Below are 23,125 nucleotides of genomic sequence, written 5' to 3'. Positions count from 1 at the left end.
GTCATGGTATAAATGAAAAAAAGTTACAAGGTGGGTGGTTTTTAAATAATTAAGCCTAAATCAATCAATGTTTTCATTTTACAAACATCTTGACTAAATTAGCATTAATTGTTGATATCATGTTGACATTATGTTGATAACTTGTTAATATGATAGTAGTAATACTAATAAAAAACAACAAAGGTACAAAATATTTAAAACAAATGAATCAGATAAAGAAATTATCAGAGTAAGTAATCAAAACAATATGAAAATACAACAACAATAATTTAAATAAAAAAATAAAATTATTCTTACATATAAAAATAAAATATATTAAATATACACCAACACAATAGTTCACAAATTAAAAAAATTTATTTCAAAATATTTTTCTTCCTCAATTCTCTTCGCAGCCGCACAGTTCCTTCAATATCACTTGTATAATTGTTTTCCGTTTTCCACCTCTTATACCTAACTAAATTTCGACAAAACCGGTTATGTAATAATCAAATTTATAGTTATTAATTTTATTTATATATATTGGTTTATACACACACATTATATATTCAAAGTAAAAATGATATTGTTTTAATGTTTGTTTTTTTTTTTTTCAGTTTGGTTAACCTAAGATAAAAATCTAACTACAATTGAAAGTCATACTTTTTAATTTTTTCATGTTCAAGCTAGTTTATTTGAACTATTTTAACCAAATAGAAACAAATTTCAATTCAATTTTGATTAAATTGTTTATTTGATTTGATTTCTGCTCAGCCTCACTACATATAATATCTACACAGTTTTCTTTATTTGATTTTTTAAAATATTTACATTATAAAAATAAATAATTTTTTTAAAAATAAAATTGCATTACTAAACAGTTGAGGCATCAGCCATCACAAAAGAAACAATATCTGAAAGGACAGACCCCCTCAAGACTATATAAGCATCAGAGCTCTGAAGACCCTTTCCAGATTACAACATTACAACATTATTTCTCAAAAATATAAAAGATCAAACCCAATTTTCATAAAAATAAAACAACAGGTAAGAAATGAGGCGGGTTTGACGCTGTGTTTTGAGAGAAGCCTTTTTTTTTATGTATAAATGACACATGCATTTTTTAGGGATACTTTGGATATGTTTGTATGTATTAATTAGATTTTAATATTTATGCACAACTCCAAAACGCTAAATCTATACTATATATAAAAGTACCGAGGGGGAGGGGGAGACAGGCAAATTTACCGAATAATCCTTTTCAGGTTAGTATTAAATAAAGGTTTTATAGTCATTACCTAATTAGTTATTTAATTAATCACTATTATAATTAAAGTCCTAATTAGAATAGGTAGCTAACTTATCTCCAATTTAGTTTTAATATGTAAAAAATAACTAAATTGTCTCCAAATTAGTAGGAATACCTATCTTTTAGTTTGATTGAACTACAAAATTAAAATACTGTATTTGGTCAATATATTATTATTTAAATTTCTATCTTATTATTATTTTTAAAGATATTATTAATAAAATTAAATTAATTATTTTAATTATGGTTATTATAAAACCAAAAGAAGAATAAATTCAGTATGGAACAAATTTAATAACCGAATATATTATATTTACTTTTACAAAAATTCTTAACTAATTTAATATTAATTACAAATAAAAAAATTGATATAATTATAATAAATTTACTAATATGTTCATTGACGTGTTACGTTACGAGCCACGTGCATAGCACGTAATGCGAAATTAGTCTTAATAAATGGAGGGAGTGACTAATAATTAAAAAAATTTAAATCGCAAATATTTATTGAATTGTTATAAATATGACATGACACCATTATATGAGATAGAAACTTTTAATGAAAAGGCTTATTTCATTACATGACAAATTTCTAAGTTTTTAATAATAACGAATAAGCTATTTTATAATTAAATGACTATTACAGCAAAAAGAGTAATTTATAATGGTCTTTACATCGAATGGGCCACTTAATTCACACAAAAATTTCTCATTCGTTGGATAGATGCATGGAAAATTCATAGATCTAGATTAGAATTTCCGTACAACTATATGTCACAAACTGAAACTTAATTTCTAAAAATTCGAAACTGTCGCCCAATATTTCTCTAAGAGATTAGCTTGTAGATTTTCATTGCTCACATATTTATAATCAGAATTTGTTTCTCCACCCAATTGTTGGGTTCCCAATGAGTTCAAATGTGGAATCTATGCATGGCTCCATAATATATACAGCACGTTTAATAAACTCCAAGCCAACTTCATTCCAATTCTCACAAGCACCAGCTACCATAATCAAATTAACTAAATAAAACATGGCCTAAACAGAAATTTTAATAACCATAGAAACAAAAAATAGAAACAAAATACAAATATGGAAAACTGTCTTAAATCATGATTGTTGGGCATCAAAATTGACAGGAACAAGGCTTCTAACACATATAAATGAATTATCACAGCTTGTGGTTAGTTCTAAAGTCTCAATCTTAAGTCTCTCGAGACGTTTTTCCGGCACATACGGCGGCTGATTTACCTGAGAATGAGATGTTTGCTCCTCATCTTGTAGCTCATAAACCCAAAAACGATATCCATGCACATTCAGTGAAACTTTATCGCCAAATTTTGAATACTCTATCGACTTAACAAATGGCCGCATATAATTTTCAAAACCCGAATCCGGTCTGAATACAGAAAATATTCTAGCACATGATTCCCTAATTCCGTATTCCTTCATCACCCAAATCTCTTCTAAAAAGCCATTCTCGTCCGCGTGCATGCTCATACTAAGGCATCCTCCTACTACTCCTATTTGCTGAAGCATATAATTGGCACCGGATGCTGTCTTTAAATCCGGAATTGGCACCGTTTGGTATCTTTCGTCTTCGAGATTGAAAGCAACGATCCGCGGATCAGCAGAATAACCTGATTTCGAAACAATCCAATGCAAACAAGAACCAACAAGAGTCCCGCACCTTCTTTTACTTCCAGAATGGATAAAATTATAAGGAAACTCCTCGATCACTCTACAAGAATTACGTTTTACGCTATAAACCATAACTCTGGATCGTTTATGTCCAATCCTGATCCTGACGACCTTGTAATCATCACTGATACAATCATAGCCGAATCCATCGAGAATATAATCAGGGTCACAAACTTCATGACCCACCCAAAAATCAGGTAGCTTTCGTTGCTTTTTGGTCGATGGATTCCACAGTAACATGCCTTGATTGGGATGGTACAATGCGATTAAGCCGTTGCAAGAACCAAATATAGCTAAATTTTTCGAGTGATCATAGTAATAAGTAATAATAGAATTCTCAGAAAAAAGGTCACATTCCATTCGCTGGTAGTCTAGAAAATCTAAATCAATCATATAGGTACTCATATTTGGCCAAATATGTGGTTGAAAGGCGACGAGACTACGATTGGTGTTTGTATGGTTAGATTGAGAGAGGTGAAGATTTATGAAATCCGGGCTGTCAATTAAAGAGCATAATTCTTTTGATAAGCACCTGAAACGAAGCAGAGACTTAACAGGTAAGAGCTTCAGTACGTCGCACAAAATATCAAACGATAACTCTGACATTGTTACGTTCTTGGCAACTTCGAGTTACAGACTTGTTACAAGTCTATATATAAATATATTTGTCGGCTAGGTGATTATTTTTTGGGAAAGTTTGCTGGTTTAATTTGTTGCTATTTAAGAAGTTTTATTTCCTTAAGGATGTGGAATAGGAATAGAAGTTCAATTAGGACTATTTATCGTTTAATCAAGTACCAAACCAATTTATGTAACCAACGAGCTGTAGCTCAAATGGTATAAGCGATGGGCAGCAAATGTCAAGGTCGTGGGTTCCAATCCTCCCACAAGCGCTCCCCCTCCCCAATTATAAAAAAAAAAAAAACCAATTTATGTAAATCTAAAATAAACAAGACCAGGGCAACTATTCTTTAACTTCCATTATTATTATTCTAGCAGTGATTCTTATTATTAATTTGCAATCTCGATAATGTAACTTTAAATTACTACATCTAATTTCAAATAAAATATGCTCGTGCTTTGAATCAGGCACGGGCACAACACGCAATTTTCCGCCTTCTTAATTCAAAGCAACGATCAGCTGATCAGCATAATCATCTTGTTCTGAAACAATCCAGTGCAAACAAGAACTAACCAGAGTGCCATAATGATCACAACCACAAGAATTATTAGGGACGTCCTCAATTGTTGTACACGAATTATATTTTACGCTATAAACCTTATAACTTTGGATTTAAATCCGTCGCTAATTACCAAAAAAAAAAATCGTAAAATAAATTATTATTAATTAATCGGTCACATACCCGTCACACTCCGTCACCCTCCGTCCCCCACCCGTCGCCCGTCGCCCTCGGTTACCCATCCGTTGCCTCCATCACCCACTCGCAATTTTTACAAACTTCCCAGTAGGTCACCCATTCTTCCCTTTGCTCCCACTCATTGCTCTTTAACTTTGAAGTTCTCCCGCGCGTATCTCCACCTGAACCAGTTCAGCTTCTTATTATATATTTTTTTTTCCCCTAGTAGATTACAAAGCACGCTACCAAGCAAACTACTAGAAATTAGAGTATTGTCGTCTGAGGGACGCTTTCTCCCTTTGCACTAGTTGATGGGCCTCCTTATTCTTATCTCTTTTAATCCACCTGAAATGGCAGTGATCAAAGGCAGTTTTGGCTAGCCATATATCGTGGCAGAGTCCCCAAGCTCCAGCCAACAGGCATGAATCCTGGTTGACGGAGTCGACGATCTGAATGGCATCTCCCTCAAATATCACTTTTCGCCACCCCTTACTTTTGGCCCACCAGATGGCTTCCCGAAGCGCTAGGAATTCGAGGATACCCGGATCCCAGATTCCTCTGAATGATTTAGAAAAAGATTCTTGAATATTGCCCTCATTATCTTTAACTAAGCCTGCCACAGCCCCCGACTTCAAATCTTTTAAAGTTCCACCATCATAGAAGATTCTGATATAGTCCTCTCCAGCCTCAGGGAGTCGGGTATACTGTCTGCTTCTAGATGGCCTATGAACCTCTAATTGTCTTTTTCTGTTGAGTTCTTGAAGCTGTGCATCGTGGAACTCCTTTCTACTTTTAGCTGCATGGAGGTTCGTTTCTTCCACTGACCAGGAATTTTGGTGAAAATTTTTTGAATTCCTAGCTTTCCAGATAGACCATAGGGTAAAAACCCATATTTGCATCAGGATTTCTTTTTCCTCTTTGTCCACAATAGATTGCATGATGTCCTTCCAAATCTTATCCATTGGATCTTCATGGACTCCTCTGGCATCCAGTCTCAATTCTGATAAGAACCAAACACGCTGTGCAAATTGGCAACCAAAAAATACGTGGTGTATTGTTTCAGTGTCACCACAATGTGGGCAGGAGAAGCTCGTTTTCAGGCGATAGTTCAGTGCTTCTGAGACCGGAATGCCCTTATGGAAAATTTTCCAAATGAAGATGCGGATCTTATTTGGGATTTGCAGCTGCCAGAACTGTTGCCAATCCTTTCTAGAGAAAGCTCTTGGCATATAATGGTTTGGCGCCTCTTCTGTCACATTATTTAGAAAGATGTAGTAGCCAGATTTGACCGTATATCTACCATTAACGGTGAAGTGCCAGATGATCCTGTCAGCTGCCAAGCATGATGGAATTGGGATTGTGAGTATGGCCTCAACATCTTCTCTATTGAACAGCGAATTTAGCAGACCAACTTTCCATTGGTTGTGAATGGGATCAATCAGATCACTAACTCGAGCTGGAACATCATTTATCAAAGTATTCTGCCTAGGACTTAATCGTATCGGTTGGTCACCAGGAATCCAAGCGTCTTGAAGAGTTCTAATCAGACGCCCACTATTACACTGCCATCTGGTACCGACCCTAAGTAATGCAATACCCTTCAGCAGGCTCTGCCATCCCCAGGAAGGATTACAGCCTCTAGAGGCCTCCAGCATAGTGGTCGTTCTAAAATATTTCCCTTTCAGCAGCTTATGAAGAGTGCTATCTGGATTGTTCAAGATTCTCCAGCTCTGTTTTGCTAGTAATGCTCTGTTGAACGCGTTTAAATCTCTAAAACCTAGACCTCCCTCCCATTTGCTTTTTCGCATCTTTGACCAAGCAATCCATGCTATGGATCTGTCTTCAGGGTTTTTGCCCCACCAGAATTTCGTCATGAGTTTGTTGATGCGGTTGCAGAGGGACCCTGGTAGCTGGAAGCACATCATAGCATACTTCCTCCCACATTTTAAGATAATTATTTTTTATAATTAATAGTTATTTTAAATAATTATTAATGAATAAATAAATAACAATGTTTTCAATATATATATTTATGTTATATTTAAATAATATTATATATAATTAAAAAAATAATAATTATTTTTTCTTTAATAATTATTTTTCTAAATAATTTTTTGATAAAAAATTTATTTAATCTAATAATTTTTTTACGATTTTTTTTTTAAATTAGTGACGGATTTAAATCCGTCGCTAAAATCCGTTCCGTCGCTAAATACATCAAAAATAATTGGCGGGAGTGTTCCCGCCAACTTAAATGACAATTTAGCGACGGATTTCAAATCCGTCGCTAAATCAAGCGGTAAAAAAAAATTAGCGACGGATTTTGAATCCGTCGCTAAAATCCGTCGGTAAAACACATTTTTTAGTAGTGTTAACTTTGGATTGTTTTCGCCTCTCACTGTCAATTTTCCTGATCCTGATCAACCTGCAATCACAGCCTATAGGATCATATAGCCAAATCCATTCAGAAGATAATTAAAGCAAAGAATTAATCTTGATTCGAAATAAGGTAGCTTTTGTTGTTTTTTGTGGGTTAAATATCTTTTAGATCGTGGAACTATATAGTTTTTACAAAATGGTTATCGAATTATAAAAAGTTATAAAATAATTACCGAACTATAGTTCTTTTTACAAAACGGTTACCAAACTATTATTTTTTCACAAAAAGGTTATCTTACAATACATATTTTCCTTGTCCACATCATCAAAATCGTAACCTATTCGCAAAAATATCATATATATAACCGTTTTGTAACTTTCAGAGTTTGGTAATCGTTTTTAAAAAAAAATTATAATTCTGTAACTATTTTGTAATTTTTTATAATTTGGTAACCATTTAGTAAAACACTGAACTAAAAAATATTTAACCCTGCTTTTTGGTCTATGGATTACACAGTAATTAACATGCCTTGTTCAAGATGGTACAATGCTATTAGGCCATTGCGAGAATCAAATATTACAAAATTTCTCAAGTTATAACTGTCAGCATAATACATAGAAAGAGTATGATCACATACCTCCAGGTGATGATTTGGAGCATCTAAACCCATCATATATGCTTTTATTGTTTATAAAATAAATCTGTTTGAAAAATGGTGAGTGTGTTTGTATGGATAGATTGAGAGAGATGAATATTTGTGAAATTTTGGCTGTCAATTAAAACTTAAAAGAGTTGCACCGTGGAATGTGAATGGAAGAGAGATTTGACAGATAAGTGGTTTAGTATGAATTCTATATTTCGGTTGTTATTTACGAAAACGCTTTTGAAACTCCAAAATTTTATATTTACGAGCTATTCTAATATAAATGTCTATTGGTTGTTCAGCCTTCTTGATTTTGTTTCCGTATAACGTACTTCAGTCCTCTTAATTTGCAGGGTATGTGTTCTGGACACCTCTTCTGCTAATCCTTCTTACGCCATAATCGAAAGGTTTAAGAGGCAATTAAAGTAAGTCGAGAAAAAAAAGAATGTTATAACTCAAATAGCACCTGACAGGAAAATTGAATTATTGAGACAAGTATCAATTTCAGTGGCTGTACACAAATGAATTATTAAGCATAATTGTCACATTTGGTCTGCTTTGCACTGCCTTAAATATTGCAGAACGTACGGCTGCAAATGTTATATAGGATGGTTTAGAAGTTTGATAGTAGACTGACTGCGCGCACTTTCTTTTAGCATACCGAGCAGAGTTCCTTCTGCCGTTCTGCTCTTCCTTTGAATTCTGCATCATCACACCGTTGGACTGTGATTTGGGTAATGCAATTTTATGTTATTCATATGTTGCACAGAGAATTACTTAAGTTTCTGAATATCCAAAACTCTATATTTATATTTTATTCGTGTAAAATAATATCATTTTGTCTGTTTTTTATTACTGGTTTTTCTGTTTCTGTGCTACATAGCTTATAACACAGAATATGCACGCAAGCTACAACTCTAAGTCCATTTGGCGTTACTGTGTTTTAATAATTTCAACTCTGTTATTAGTTTGTTAGAGGAAAGGTTATTTCTGTGTAGTCTAATTAAACAGATGATTACTCACCGGTTCATTAATCTTGTATTCACAAAGATTCAAACTAAGTTTTCTTTTCTCTTGCAATTTATGATAGTTTATTTTGCACGAAGCAATCATAACATATTTTTCTTGTAAAAATATGCTATAAACAGTGAAGTTTCGGGGTTGCAAAAGGTTTCTGAAATAGCAACGGAACTCCAAAATGCAGGACTTGAACAAAAGTTTCCGTTTAACTAGTTTCGCAGACATGACATAATGGTGATGAAGAACTTTATGCATACTAAAAATATCAGGATATGGCGAAAGTTCCGACCACAGTGTTGCCTTCGCAGCTGCCACAACTAAATGAGTTCAATCCTAAGAAACCTTTTGCCTACCATTATGATATCTTGCTGCTGAGATTCATGGTACATTAATGCTATCCAGCTAAAAATTCTATCATTTTATGAATTTCAAATATGAGATTTGAAATTGAAATTCATAAACGATGCTCAAATTAATTGAATATGAAAATGGCCTAAACAGAATTTTTAATAACTACAGAACACAATAACAAAAACCAAATACGAAATAAAAACAAGACAAATTAAAATTTGATAAAACAAAAACATACACTTAAGTGGTTTAAATTAAATCATGAATTTCCGAGATCAAAAATTAGCTAGTCACGAGTAAATCTCGAAACCAACTGATATCTCTACATCCGTTTCAATTTGTAAATATTAATGTTTTGCAGCGGAACAAGGCTTCTTACACATGAATACTGGGAGTAGAAGTAACTACCTCGGACCCTCCGAACACGTTTGTCGGGCACATTTGGTGTTTGCTGAGATGTTTGGTTCTCCTCCTCTTGTAGGTCACACTCCCATAATCCATCTCTAGAGACGTGCAGTAAGAGTTTATTGCCATTTTTTGAACACCCAATTGGCGTAGCACATTGCAAATAATTTAAATCATTTAAATTCGCTTTATGTACAGAGAGTATTCTAATCCACGAGTCCCTCTTTCCATATTCCTTCATCACCCAAATGTCAACTGACTTGCCATGATATTCATCCATGCTTATACTAAGCCATCCTCTAACTTCCCCTAATTCCATAGGCGGATAATGGCGACTCATTAATTTATCGGGAACTGGCAACATTCCGAATCTCTCGTCTTCCAAATTGAAAGAAAAGATCAGATTATTAGAAGAAATATCTGGTTCCGAAACTATCCAGTGCAAACAAGAACCAACAAGCGTGCCGCAATCTCTATTATTCCTAGGCTTATAATTAGGGAAGTCAGCGATCATTCTAGAAGAATTATGTTTTACACTATAAACCGTAACGCTGGATTGTGTTCGTCTCTTTACAAGGATTCCGTCATCTCGGTAGACATGATTCTCTTTGTGCATTGTGCGGACCCTGATCCACTTATAATCGTCGCTTACAGGATCACATCCGAATCCATCGAGAAGATCATAATCATCCGACCTACGATTTTTGTAACTCGGTCTCCACACATAAGGTAGTTTTTGGTGGGGTTTTTGACATTTTTGTGTCTCATAGACACAAAAATTCTTTTTTTGTGCCTCCTACCACCAGCCCGCTATCTGAGATAGCGGGCCCATGTATTTTAGCACCAGCCCGCCATATGAGATGGCGGGCTGGTAGCTAATTACGGTGATTATCTTAATCACCGTAATTAGCACCAGCCCGCCATCTCATATGGCGGGCTGGTGAGCCCAATGATTGGGGAGAGAGTTAATTACTCTCTCCCCAATCATTTGAAACTGATTGGGCAATAATTGCCAAATCAGTTTATTTTTTTATAAAAAAAATTATTTTACCAATGAATTGTAATTTACGTTAACTATTTTCGGGTTATTTTCGGACACTTCCGAGCGTTATTTTATAAAACAAATTTAAAGAATATTGTAGTTGATCTTTCAAACTTTATAAATGTCATTTGTAATTATTGTTTGAACCAATCTAAATTTAAGAAGTTAAGTTTGACATTAATTTTGAAGATCTTATAAATGTCGAATAAAGTTCGAGTAAAAATGAAAGTCGTAGATGGTGGTGCGGACTATTGCACAGATTGATAATTTAAAGTCTAACCTAATCAAAAATACTTCTACGGGACAAAATTGGATAAGTAATTAATTAATCGATGATAAAAAAAATTTACTTTGTAATATAGGAACACTCATTTTTTCGAGAAAATAAAAAGGAGAAAATCATTGAGTACATTAGACAAAACAATAGAATGTACTGTTAAAACTTTTCAAAAAAAAAAAAGAATATACTATTAAAATAAATAAAAGATGTGAATTATTCCATCATTATAATTAGAAATAAAATTTAAGCAAAACTCAGTGCATTGATTTTAAATGCATTTAAAATCAAGATTAGCTTTATAGCCTTGACGAAGAGACTAGCAGTGTCTCTTATTCAAAATTTCATAATTAGAAGCATATTAATAAGCCAACACTCACATTAAGTTTGAAAATATACTTTTTTTTCATAATCGAAAAGAAGAAGCGATGGTCGAAGAATTTAAACCTACAATCTAACAATTTGTTGTCCATCACTTATATCATATGAGTTATAACTCACCGGTATATCTATACTTAGGATTTTCTTCTAATTATTTTCAAAGTACATGTAAAAATGTGTTATCAACTCCAAAATAAATTTAAAAATTATACAATAAAACCGTTGCATCATGTCATTTGCATAACAAACTAATGATATGTTAGTCATATAAAAATAATAATAAAAAAGATAAGTAATAATTAAATTTTTTTAATACTCATTAACTTGTTGTAAATATAATATGGCACAAATAAACACTCAGATAAACTTTACTTCAATCCGCGTCTATTTTTTTTCTTTGATAGAGAATCAGAGTCTGGAATTAGTTCTCAAGATTTATAGGTTAGTTTTCTATTTTAAGTGATCTAAATTATATATTGATTTTTATTTTAAAAAGTTAAGAAATAGAAAATTATTTAAACCGTTTTTATTTAAATTAGAAATAAATATTTATGGGTCTTTCTTGTACCCATAAATATTTATTGCCCAATCAGTTTCAAATGATTGGGGAGAGAGTAATTAACTCTCTCCCCAATCATTGGGCTCACCAGCCCGCCATATGAGATGGCGGGCTGGTGCTAATTACGGTGATTAAGATAATCACCGTAATTAGGTACCAGCTCGCCATCTCATATGGCGGGCTGGTGCTAAAATACATGGGCCCGCTATCTCAGATAGCGGGCTGGTGGTAGGAAGCACAAAAAAAGAATTTTTGTGTCTATGAGACACAAAAATGTCAAAAACCCGTTTTTGGTGCATTTTGGTAGACGGATTCCACATAAACATGCCTTCTTGAGGATGATACAATGCGATTAAGCCATTGCAAGAACCAACTATCAAACAAAGATTAATAAAAGGGTAATCACATTCGACTAGTTGGCGCGCTGGAGAATCTAAATCTATCGTATAGATTTTATTTGAATGAATAATGATGCTGCTGCGATTGGTGTTTGTAATGATGGATTGAGAGAGATGGAGATTTATGAAATCGGGGGTGTCGATTAAAGAACAATGTGCTTTTGATAAACACCTGAAGCGGAGGAGAGATTTGGCAGGCAAGAGTTTTAGTATGTCGCACAAATTATCAAATGATATTTCTGACATTGCTGCACTTAGGTTTAGGTTTAGGGTTTTGTTTAGTGAGAGTGATCGAATCCTTAAATCCAAATCATTTCCTTGCCAGCTTTTTTCTTTTTGCTCACTCCAAATCAGTTCATTGGTTATTTTGTTGAATGACTCGGCTCAATTGATATAGTCATAATTATAAACTTCAAAAAAAAAAAATGGGTCAATTTTTTTGGTCAAATGTCTTAAAAAGGCCAAACCTTTCATAAAAGTTTCACAAAAGTCCTGACCTTTCAATTTTGTCGATTTTGGCCAAAAACAAATTATTTGGTTTCAATTGTGGCCAACTCTCAATTTGATTTCAATTTGCCTATGTGACGCCTATGTGGCATGCCAAATATTGAAAGGTCAGGATTTTTGTGAAACCAAATAATCCATTTTTGGCCAAAATCGACAAAATTGAAAGGTCAGGACTTTGTGAAACCAAATAATCAATTTTTGGTCAAAATCGACAAAATTGAAAGGTCAGAACTTCTGTGAAATTTTTGTAAAAGATTTGACCTTTTTACAATATTTGGCCAATTTTTTATGCGTACTCTCAATCTTTTTCTTCCCCATAATTAAACACAATGGACTGCACGCACCCAAATTGAGCATAGTATTTAAAAGAACACTGGCGATTTTCAGTTGGAGATATTTTTGGGTGAATTGAGTTTGCCACACTATTTTTTGAACTCTTCATTAAGATATTACTATATGTCATAGTCATTTAAAATTAATTTCTTTTACTTTACGAGAGAGAATAACTTAACGATAGTTAACTCTCTACAGAGAATTTAAGGAACATCAAAAATAATTTATTGATAAAATTTAATCACTTGGAAATTTATATTAATTAGGCCGATACTCGCGCATTATACGGGTAAAAATCATTTATTTTATAATTTTTGTTAACTTTATTTTTATAGCCTATGAATATTTGTCTTATTAATATTATGGAGAGATTCTTGGGTAGACTCGGTCTACCACGTCATTCGTGGACTAACCTATTACGTTATGACACGTCATTAAAATAGTGGTAAGTGTAATTTTGTTTATTACTTATTTACACTTTTAAATGGTAATATTACAATAGTGCCATTATTTTAATGACGTGTCATAACGTAATAAGTTTAGTCCATGAATGACGTGGTAGACCGAGTCTACCTAAGAATTTCTCTTATATTATGTTAGAGTTAATTTTAATAAAAAAGTTTGTGTGGTTGTATTAAAAAACGTAAAGTAATTAACTGACATAAAATATAATCTACCGAGATAAGCAAATCTACGTAAAGAGACGAACACAATCCAGCGTTACAGTTAATAGTGTAAAACATAATTCTTCAAGAATAATGGGTGACTTCCCTTATAAGCCTCATAATCCTAGAGTTTGCGGCACTCTTGTTGGTTCTTGTTTGCACTGGATAGTTTCGGAACTAGATGTTTTTTCTAGTAAGCTGATCTGTTCTTTCAATTTGGAAGACGAGAGATTCGGAATGTTGCCAGTGCCCGATAAATTAATGAGTCGCTGTTATCCGCCTATGGAATTAGGGGAAGTAAGAGGATGGCTTAGTATGAGCGCAAATGAATACCATGACAAGTTAGTTGAGATTTGGGTGATGAAAGAATATGGAAAGAGAGACTCATGGATTAGAATATATTCTTTACATAAAGAGAGTATAAATTGTTTGTGTTATCTGCATCATGTGCTAAGCCAATTGGGTATTCAATAAATGGCGATAAACTCTTACTGCACGTCAGTGGTAGCAGAGGATATGTATGGGAGTGTGACCTACAAAAGGAGGAGAACCAAACATCTCAGCAAACACCAAATGTGCCCGACGAACGTGTTCGGGGTGTAGATAAGTTCTTCTTCTCCCAGTATTCATGTGTAAGAAGCCTTGTTCCGGTGCCAAACATTAATTTTTACAAATTGAAACGGATGTAGAGATATCAGTTGGTTTCGAGATTTACTCGTGACTAGCTAATTTTCGATCTCAGAATTCATGATTTTGTATTTGGTTTTTGTTTGTGTTTAGGCCATTATCATATTCAGTTAATTTGAGTATCTTTTATGAATTTGAATTTCAAATCATATATTTGAAATTCATAAAATTATAGAATGTTTAGCTGGATAGCATTAATGTACCATGAATCTCAGCAACAGGTTTCTATAAGATATCATATATGTAGCATTAATGTACCATGAATCCATAAGATACTAGTATATGGTAAGCAAAAGGTTTCTTAAGATTGAATTCTTTTAGTTGTGGCAGCTGCGAAGGCAACACTGTGGTCGGAACTTTCCCCATCTCCTGATATTTTCAATATGCATAGAGTTCCGTTCCGTTGCTGTTTTCGGAAACCTTTTGCAACCCCGAAACTTCATTGTTTATAAAAATAAACATATTGACTGATTGTTCCCTTTTCATCAATTTTTGTTTCGTGCAAAACAAACGCTACTATCATAAATTAATGAACCAATGAGTAATCAGTCATCTGTTTATTTAGACTACACAGAAATAAACCTTTTCCTCTAACAAACTAATAAAACACAGTAAATAACGTCTCTAACTTACTATGTGGCAGTATGCCGATCGAATGGACTAGAGTTGCAGCTTGCGTGCATATTCTCTGTTATAAGCTATGTAGTACAGAATAATAAAAAAACAGACAAAGTGATGTTATTTTACACGAATGAAATATAAATATAGAGTTTCGGAAATTGAGATACTTAATTATAAAATTTATAAAAGTTCATACACCAACGATATAATGTTTCCTAAAAGTAATAACAAAATAAAATATTTTCATTAACAAATTAAAATGAACATTGCTCTTAATTAGCACGAAAATTGACCGGAACAAGACTTTTTACATAGATAAATGAATAATCCCAGCCGTAGAAATCACCTGCTCCTAATATCTCAATCCTCCGGAGATGGTTGTCGGGCCCAAATGGTAGTCGATTCCATGAGTACCTGAGATTTTCCGATTGATGATCTACCGGAGATGTTCCCTCCTCTTGTAGATCATACGCCCAGAACCGACACCCATGGACGTCCATAAAGACTCTGTTACAAGTTTTTGAATACCCTATTGGCTTAACACGTGATGGTAGATAATCTTGCAAATCTAGCTTCGGTTTGTGTACAGAAAATATTCTACTCCATGATTCCTTCATTCCGTATTCTTTCATCACCCAAATCTCAATGAACAAGCCACCATCGTCATCGTCCGTACTCATACTAAGGCATCCTTCTACTTCCCCTAGTTCCATATGCCGATTACCGCAATTCTTTAAACTGTCAGGAATTGGTACAACTCGGTATCTTTCGTCTTCCAGATTGAAACCAACGATCAGCCGGTCATCAGAATCATCAGGATCAGAAACAACCCAGTGCAAACAAGAACCTATGAGAATCCCGCACGTTCTATTACTCACAGAACGGCTAAAGTTATAAGGGAATGTTAGATAATGCAAACAATTATACGAGTCACGAATTATGCCAAATATTATTACAGTAGAAAAATTCCCAGGAAAGATTGGAGGGTCACGAGCGGACCACTTAAATACCAACCTCCTTACACAGAATTTTAACTATATGTAATTAATCGCATAATACGACTTGCTATATTTTGCATTAACAAGACATCATTAACGTAAACTCTAAGGATCTTTAAAACTAAATAATTTCATAATACTGTAAATAAATATTGATAGAAAACTTACTTGAATTTTCAAGAGAAATTCCGCTTGAAGCCATTAACGAGAAATTGATTTCTCTCCCTTAACCCTTTAATTTTTTAATCACACTCTTTAGATGGAGTTAGAGATGTGTTTTGGTGTGGTAGAGAGAGGACCAATTTCCATTCTATTTATAGACATTTTAATTCAATCCGGTACGTCCATCACATAACCAAATCAACGGATGAGATTAATCCACATAATATTAATTTTTATTAATTTAATTGGACCACAATTATGTGTCAAGATGTGGGTTAATTATATAACACCTATATACATTATGTGTCAAATATACATTGTATATTTGACACCTTGATCATAATGTGTCAATAATACATTATATACTTGACACTTAATCAATGATGTGTCAAGTTATATAATGATGTTTTAACACCTTAATTAATATGTATATTTGTGTTAACTTAATCACACTAACACTTAATTATTTTATAACATTCTCCCACTTGATCCGATTAAAATTAATAAAAATCTTATCGTATTCATAATGATTAATCTCTTTATGATTTCATCATAATATATAATATGAAAATCGTTCAGTGTGAGTTATGGCGGTTATGTCCTATTTAGTCGAACACTTCCTTCCATATACTACAACACTTATAATTTGTCATATCATATCGATACTTAAATACATTCAAAATGTCATAATGGTCCACGATAATGTCAATTAATGACTTTCCTGTTTATCGTTTAAATCATAAGCGTATACTAACATAAGAAACAGGAAATCGTAAATGTATATCAGAAACACATAATAGAGCTCAGAGTGTTATCACATAATCAATCATCATCATCATCATCATCATTATTACAACCAAAATTTATCCTTAGGATATGTTTCTCAAACAATTCTGGTTGTAAGCCTTTAAAGGATCCGCATTCATAAGAACAGTACTAATGTACTGAATAAACACTCTTTGTTTCTGAATCTTCTCTATAACAATAAAATACCTTAATTCCATATGATTGGTACCTTTCATATATTTGTCATTTTTTAGAGAAGAACATTATTGTGGAATCAATAATTTTCAGCGGCTTGATAATGGCGTCGACAACCCCAAGTCCTGAAATAAAATTCCACATCCATAATGCATGATTTGTAACTTCAAAACATGCTATAAATTTTTCTTTCACAATGGATGAAGCAATGATAGTTTGTTTTACAATTTTCCACGATAGTGATGTTTCTGTTAACAGAAACACATAACCAAATGTGGACTTTCTACTATCAATGTATCTACCAAAATCTGAATCTTAATATCCAATCAGCTTTAGTTCATTGGATCTCTTATATGTGAGCATATAATTCTTTAGTTTTAGACAATATACCCAAATCATTATCAATTAACATACAAAATCAAAAATATAAACTTACTCCCACTAATCTTTTGATATATGCATCAATTAAGATCATTTTATTTTTAAATCAAAAGATGTACTAATGGTATTAAACTTAATATACCATTATTGTGAAACTTATTTAAGTTTATATATTGATTTTTAAACTTTTTGATTGATTTGATTCATTCCACACACTTTTTGACTTTCACATTCCATGGAAAAACCTTTGGGTTGATCAATGTAAACTTCCTCCTCTAAATGGCCATTTATAAAGATTATTTTCACATTCATGATGTAAACTCCAAGTCATAAGGAGCTACTAGTGGAATAATCTTTCTTTGTGACGGAAGATAATTCTCTTTATAATCAATGCTAATTTTTAAGTATAATCTTTAGCAACAAGTTTGACTTTATATCTTTTATTATTGCCTTCGTGTCGTGCTTTGTCTTAAAGACACATTTATATCCGACTCTTTTACAATTTGGTGGCAATTTTAAAAGATCCCAAACAATATTTGCTTCATAGATTTCAACCCATCTTTCATAGCATTGATTCATTAATCATATTTAACACTATTAATGGCTTGTGAGTATGAAACCGGATCATCATTAATTTCCACATCTGACTCTTGCAAATATACCACGTAATCATTTGAAATAGCTGATCTCCTTTCCCTTTGAAATCTTCTTACTGCTATGTCTTGTGGTTCATTTACATTAATCATATGTGAGTTAGTTGTTTGATGGGATGGTTCTTCATCCGAGAATGTTGTTCAATGTTATTATCATATCTTTTGATATTTAGGAACAACATTCAACAAAGTAATGGATCAAGGAATATTCATATGTAATGAAACATTTACCTTAATTTCCTTTATCTCCATACTTTGTTTTTCATTACTCCCACTAACATCACCATTCTCAAAAAATTTCATTTTCGGTTTCAATAATTCTCATATTATATTTTAAATAGTAAAATATGTACCCTTTAGATTTCTCTAGGTAACTAATAAAGCAACCTCTAACAATTCGAGAATCTAACTTTCTTTCATGTGGATTATAAATTCTTGCTTCCGCTGGACAACCCCAAACATGCAGGTGTTGCAAACTAGGTTTCCTTTCAGTCCACAATTCAAAAGAAGTCTTTTGAACTGCCTTACTAGGAATCCTATTTAATAAATATGTTGCGGTTTTAAGTGCATACATCCACAATAATTTGGGTAAAGAGGAATTACTCATCATACTCCTAACCATATCCATTTAAAATCTGATTATTGCCTTTCTGCAACACCATTTTGTTGAGGTGTGCCTAACATAGTGTATTATGCACATATGTAATAACTTTCGAGGAATTTTAAAAATGGACCAAGACACTTTCCAGACTCATTTTATTTTCTATAATATTCACCACTTCTTTTATATCTTATATTTTTCATCTTTTTATCTAATTGTCTCTCAATCTTTCTTTATGTATGCCTAAATAGCATTACTGATTGAGATTTTTCATGAAGCAAACAAATTTACCATAATGTACATCAATAAAAGTGATAAAATATATTTCTTCTTTAATAGTCGGAGTGTCAGTATTAGTGCGTGTATAATTTTAAGAAGCTGAGTGCTTCTTGTGACTCTTTTATTGAAATATTTGGTTTGCTTAACTTTAATGCAACCCACACATATTTCAAGATCAATAAAATTCAAATTTGAATATATGATCCAAACGTTTATGTCACAAATAAGCAGAATTCTTCATTCATTATGCTACTTGTAAGTCCAATACTGCTGTTTATAATGAGCAAGGATTCATCAACAATACCATCAAATTTTAGTTTGCATAGATCATTAATAAGAAAATTAGAATTTAATAAATCTAAAATTCTTCAACAAACTAAAATTATTAGATCGAAATTTGCCATTAAAACTACAAACGTCTAATGTAGAAACAAAATTAGGTTTCCACTGATTGAATGTACATAATTGGTCTCCGATAAGTCTAATTGATAGTCATTATTCAAGATTAGACAATGAGTCCCAATTTATTCAATCGACGTCTTTATGCAACTTTTTATAAATAGAAAGTCACTAATTGAGTTTGTAGTTTGGATTGTAATAAATCCTTACATCATATTAGCCACATGAGTAGTAGCACCAGAATCAAGCCAGCAAGTATTATTAGGAACTGCAGTTAAGTTTGATTCGAAAATCGGAGAAGCATAATGAAAGATACCTTTCTTTTCGAACCAAGCTTTGCGTTTTAAGCAATCTTTCTGATAGTGTCATTCTTTCTTGCAGAAATGACATCTATCATTCTTTCGTTCCTTTTCTTCGGCCTGAGAAACATTAGACGGCCTTTTGATTTTCTTAAACTCTTTGGCTTTAACTTTCATTCTTTTTTCAGCTCCTTGACCCACAAGATTGACCATGTGATTCCTTTAAGTTTTTAATCTCGTTTCCTCCTGAACAAGTCTTTCGGCCAATTCATTAATATCTCACTTATCTTTTATAGTGTTATAATTAATTTGAAATGGCCCATATTCAGGAGAAAGTGAGTTTAACATAAATTGTCATTTAAAAAGGAATTTTCACGGTCAATCTCAAGGACTTAAGTGTTACAGCAATACTAATTATCTCGATGGTGTGATCTTTCATACTCTTTGACCCATCATACTTTATGATCATAAACTTTTCTATTAATGTACCATCGAGAGACTTAAAAGCAGAACGAAAACATTCTTGCACTAATGCTAAAAATTCTTTAGCAATTTTTGTTTGTGGAATAGTAGACTTAACGTTGTTGGCAATTGTCATTCAAAAAAAAAACTTTAAGCATAATCTATTACTGCGTTCTCATGCCTTAAGGTATAACTTCTTAACCTTACTACTTAAATCAATAATAGTAGCGGGTTTAACTTCCAATAATGCTAAGTTGAGATCCATGGAGTTTAAATGGAAATCAACTTGCTTAAGTAATTATCCAGAGAAGTTTGTACCATTAATGACAATAATAGATGATGCATGTGAATGAATTGCAACAATCGAATTTCTAACATAAAGCTCACAATTAATATAGATTCAGAAAAAAAAAAATCATAAAATAGTTCTTCTTTGGGTAGATACTACAACATACTTTAAATTATATATATTCATAAAATAGGTCTCCTTTGGGTAGACACTACAACATACATTAAATACCATATATATAAACATAATGGATATTTATCACATTTTAATTAAATATATTTACCATCTTTGGATAATTAAATATATTTAACCGCAATAATAATATATCCAAATATTGTTCAACAATCATAAAATAATAATTTATCTTTGGATAAATTCTTAACTTTTATCGATTATCAAACATTATATATTATTATGGTATTTTCATCATTATAATACATTATAGTTTAAGTTACTTTGGTAACTTTAAACTATACATGTAAAGTTCATTTTAGTTTAAGTTACTTTGGTAACTTTAAACTATATACGTAAAATTCATTTTAGTTTAAGTTACTTTGGTAACTTTAAACTATATACGTAAAATTCATTCTAGTTTAAGTTATTTTGATAACTTTAAACTATAACAATTGATGCATTTATTTACATATAGAACACATGTAAATTATAATTTCATTATTCTCATCATAAACCAAAAATTAAATTAAATTACTATCATGAACTTTATGTTTTATATGTAAATTCAACCATAAATTCATAAACCTATCAATTATATGTAAATCTATTATGTACAGAAATTATTTAGTTTTTTCAACCATGTGCTCTGATACCACTTGTTAGATAATGCAAACAATTATACGAGTCACGAATTATGCCAAATATTATTACAGTAGAAAAATTCCCAGGAAAGATTGGAGGGTCACGAGCGGACCACTTAAATACCAACCTCCTTACACAGAATTTTAACTATATGTAATTAATCGCATAATACGACTTGCTATATTTTGCATTAACAAGACATCATTAACGTAAACTCTAAGGATCTTTAAAACTAAATAATTTCATAATACTGTAAATAAATATTGATAGAAAACTTACTTGAATTTTCAAGAGAAATTCCGCTTGAAGCCATTAACGAGAAATTGATTTCTCTCCCTTAACCCTTTAATTTTTTAATCACACTCTTTAGATGGAGTTAGAGATGTGTTTTGGTGTGGTAGAGAGAGGACCAATTTCCATTCTATTTATAGACATTTTAATTCAATCCGGTACGTCCATCACATAACCAAATCAACGGATGAGATTAATCCACATAATATTAATTTTTATTAATTTAATTGGACCACAATTATGTGTCAAGATGTGGGTTAATTATATAACACCTATATACATTATGTGTCAAATATACATTGTATATTTGACACCTTGATCATAATGTGTCAATAATACATTATATACTTGACACTTAATCAATGATGTGTCAAGTTATATAATGATGTTTTAACACCTTAATTAATATGTATATTTGTGTTAACTTAATCACACTAACACTTAATTATTTTATAACAGGGAAGTCCTCGATCCTTCTTGAACAGTTATGTTTTACACTATAAATCATAACCCTGGATCGTTTTCGCCTCTCACTGTCCCTTGTCCGAATCCTGATGACCTTGTAATCGCCGCTGACAGAATCATAGCCGAATCCATCAAGAAGATAATCAGAACTACGAATTTTGTCACTGGATCCCCAAAAAGTAGGTACGTTTTGGTGCTTTTTGGTGGATGGATTCCAGAGTAACATTCCTTCTTGCGGATGATACAACGCGATTAAGCCATTGCAAGAACCAAATATAACAGAATTTTTCAAGTGATCCCAAAAATCATCAGGAATGAGAGAGCTCTTCGAGAAAGGGTAATCGCATTCGACTAGGTGATGGCCCGGAGTATCTAAATCCATCATATACGTTTTATCAACCTCTTGGAAACTTGTTCGAAAAGTGATGAGACTTTGATTGGTGTTTGTATAGTTTGATTGAAAGAGATGGAGGTTTATGAAATTGCGGCTGTCAATTAAAGAACAATAAGTTTTTGATAAGCATCTGAAACGAAGAAGAGATTTAACAGGTAAGAGCTTTAGTATGTGACACATAATATCAAATGGTATCTCTGACATTGTTACTATTGAATGGAAATAGAAGAGATATGTAATGGGCAAACTCTGAAATGAATTGAATCCTTAAATGCTTGCCTTGATTTGGAACTTAAACGTAATTTTCTTGTGGTGCACTCAATATCAAAATTATTTTATTAGGTTTGAACTTCAAAATTATTGATTTGTTCCAGCTAACAAGTCTGTGTATTGTCGGCTACTTATTTTTTGGTCAACTTGCTGGTTTGTTGTTAATGAAATTCAAGTGTGTAAATTTTAATTTTTTAGAAGGTTCAATGGGAAGGAATTAAATTTTAATTAGGAGACTTTAGTCAAATATAACACAATTTTTAAATTTTATCATTTTGATTTGTTATCGTTTCGAATTTTTCCAAATAGATCCATAACTCATTTTGAACTAATGTGACGAAATGTTATTCGTCTACTTATACAAAATTTATCCGATGTGGTGTAAGCAACCTTACGCCATATCAACTTTAGATAAGTACTTGTGGGATATTTGACAAATTTTTAAAAAATGATAAATTAAACTAGCAAAATCTAAATATCATTTTATGTTATTTATCAAAAAAAAAATCATTTTATGCTTGCAAAAACGTTAAAATTGTGGATAGATAAGTTCATTTTATCTGTTTTAATACCGGGAGCTGTTAATATAAAATTTTACATTAGCGATTGTGATGTAATATTCAATTATCTAGTTGGATTAGGTTTACAAAGCAGTTAAAGCATATGAATATTTTAATACTTTTTAAGTTTTTAATATAAAAATTAAAACTTCCCCATATTACATTTTATTATATAAAAAAAAATTATTTTAAATCATGTGCTGCTGTG

At 32.2% G+C, this 23,125-nt stretch overlaps 3 protein-coding genes across 3 annotated transcripts; all 3 read right to left on the bottom strand.

The window, feature by feature from the left end:
- Positions 1-2,294: 2,294 nt before the first annotated feature.
- Positions 2,295-3,877, bottom strand: LOC126682935 (F-box protein CPR1-like). Its single transcript, XM_050378713.2, has one exon. The coding sequence runs from the start codon at positions 3,594-3,596 to the stop codon at positions 2,400-2,402; it is 1,197 nt and encodes a 398-aa protein (XP_050234670.1). The 5' UTR covers positions 3,597-3,877; the 3' UTR covers positions 2,295-2,399.
- A 5,082-nt stretch (positions 3,878-8,959) lies between these two features.
- On the bottom strand, positions 8,960-12,086 carry LOC126681405 (F-box protein CPR1-like). The gene is made up of 3 exons (XM_050376944.1): positions 11,603-12,086; positions 10,600-10,631; positions 8,960-9,943 (listed from the first exon to the last, which is right to left on the bottom strand). The coding sequence occupies exons 1-3, from the start codon at positions 12,048-12,050 to the stop codon at positions 9,065-9,067; spliced, it is 1,359 nt and encodes a 452-aa protein (XP_050232901.1). The 5' UTR covers positions 12,051-12,086; the 3' UTR covers positions 8,960-9,064.
- A 2,753-nt stretch (positions 12,087-14,839) lies between these two features.
- On the bottom strand, positions 14,840-22,344 carry LOC126679758 (F-box protein CPR1-like). Its single transcript, XM_050374733.1, has 2 exons — positions 21,693-22,344; positions 14,840-15,520 (listed from the first exon to the last, which is right to left on the bottom strand). The coding sequence occupies exons 1-2, from the start codon at positions 22,289-22,291 to the stop codon at positions 14,890-14,892; spliced, it is 1,230 nt and encodes a 409-aa protein (XP_050230690.1). The 5' UTR covers positions 22,292-22,344; the 3' UTR covers positions 14,840-14,889.
- Positions 22,345-23,125: the final 781 nt, after the last annotated feature.

The sequence above is a fragment of the Mercurialis annua genome, linkage group LG5 (genome assembly GCF_937616625.2).
Source record: "Mercurialis annua linkage group LG5, ddMerAnnu1.2, whole genome shotgun sequence".
NCBI lineage: Eukaryota > Viridiplantae > Streptophyta > Magnoliopsida > Malpighiales > Euphorbiaceae > Mercurialis > Mercurialis annua.
The sequence above is the reverse complement of the archived record's forward strand: the minus strand, read 5'-3'. Positions and strand labels throughout refer to the sequence as shown.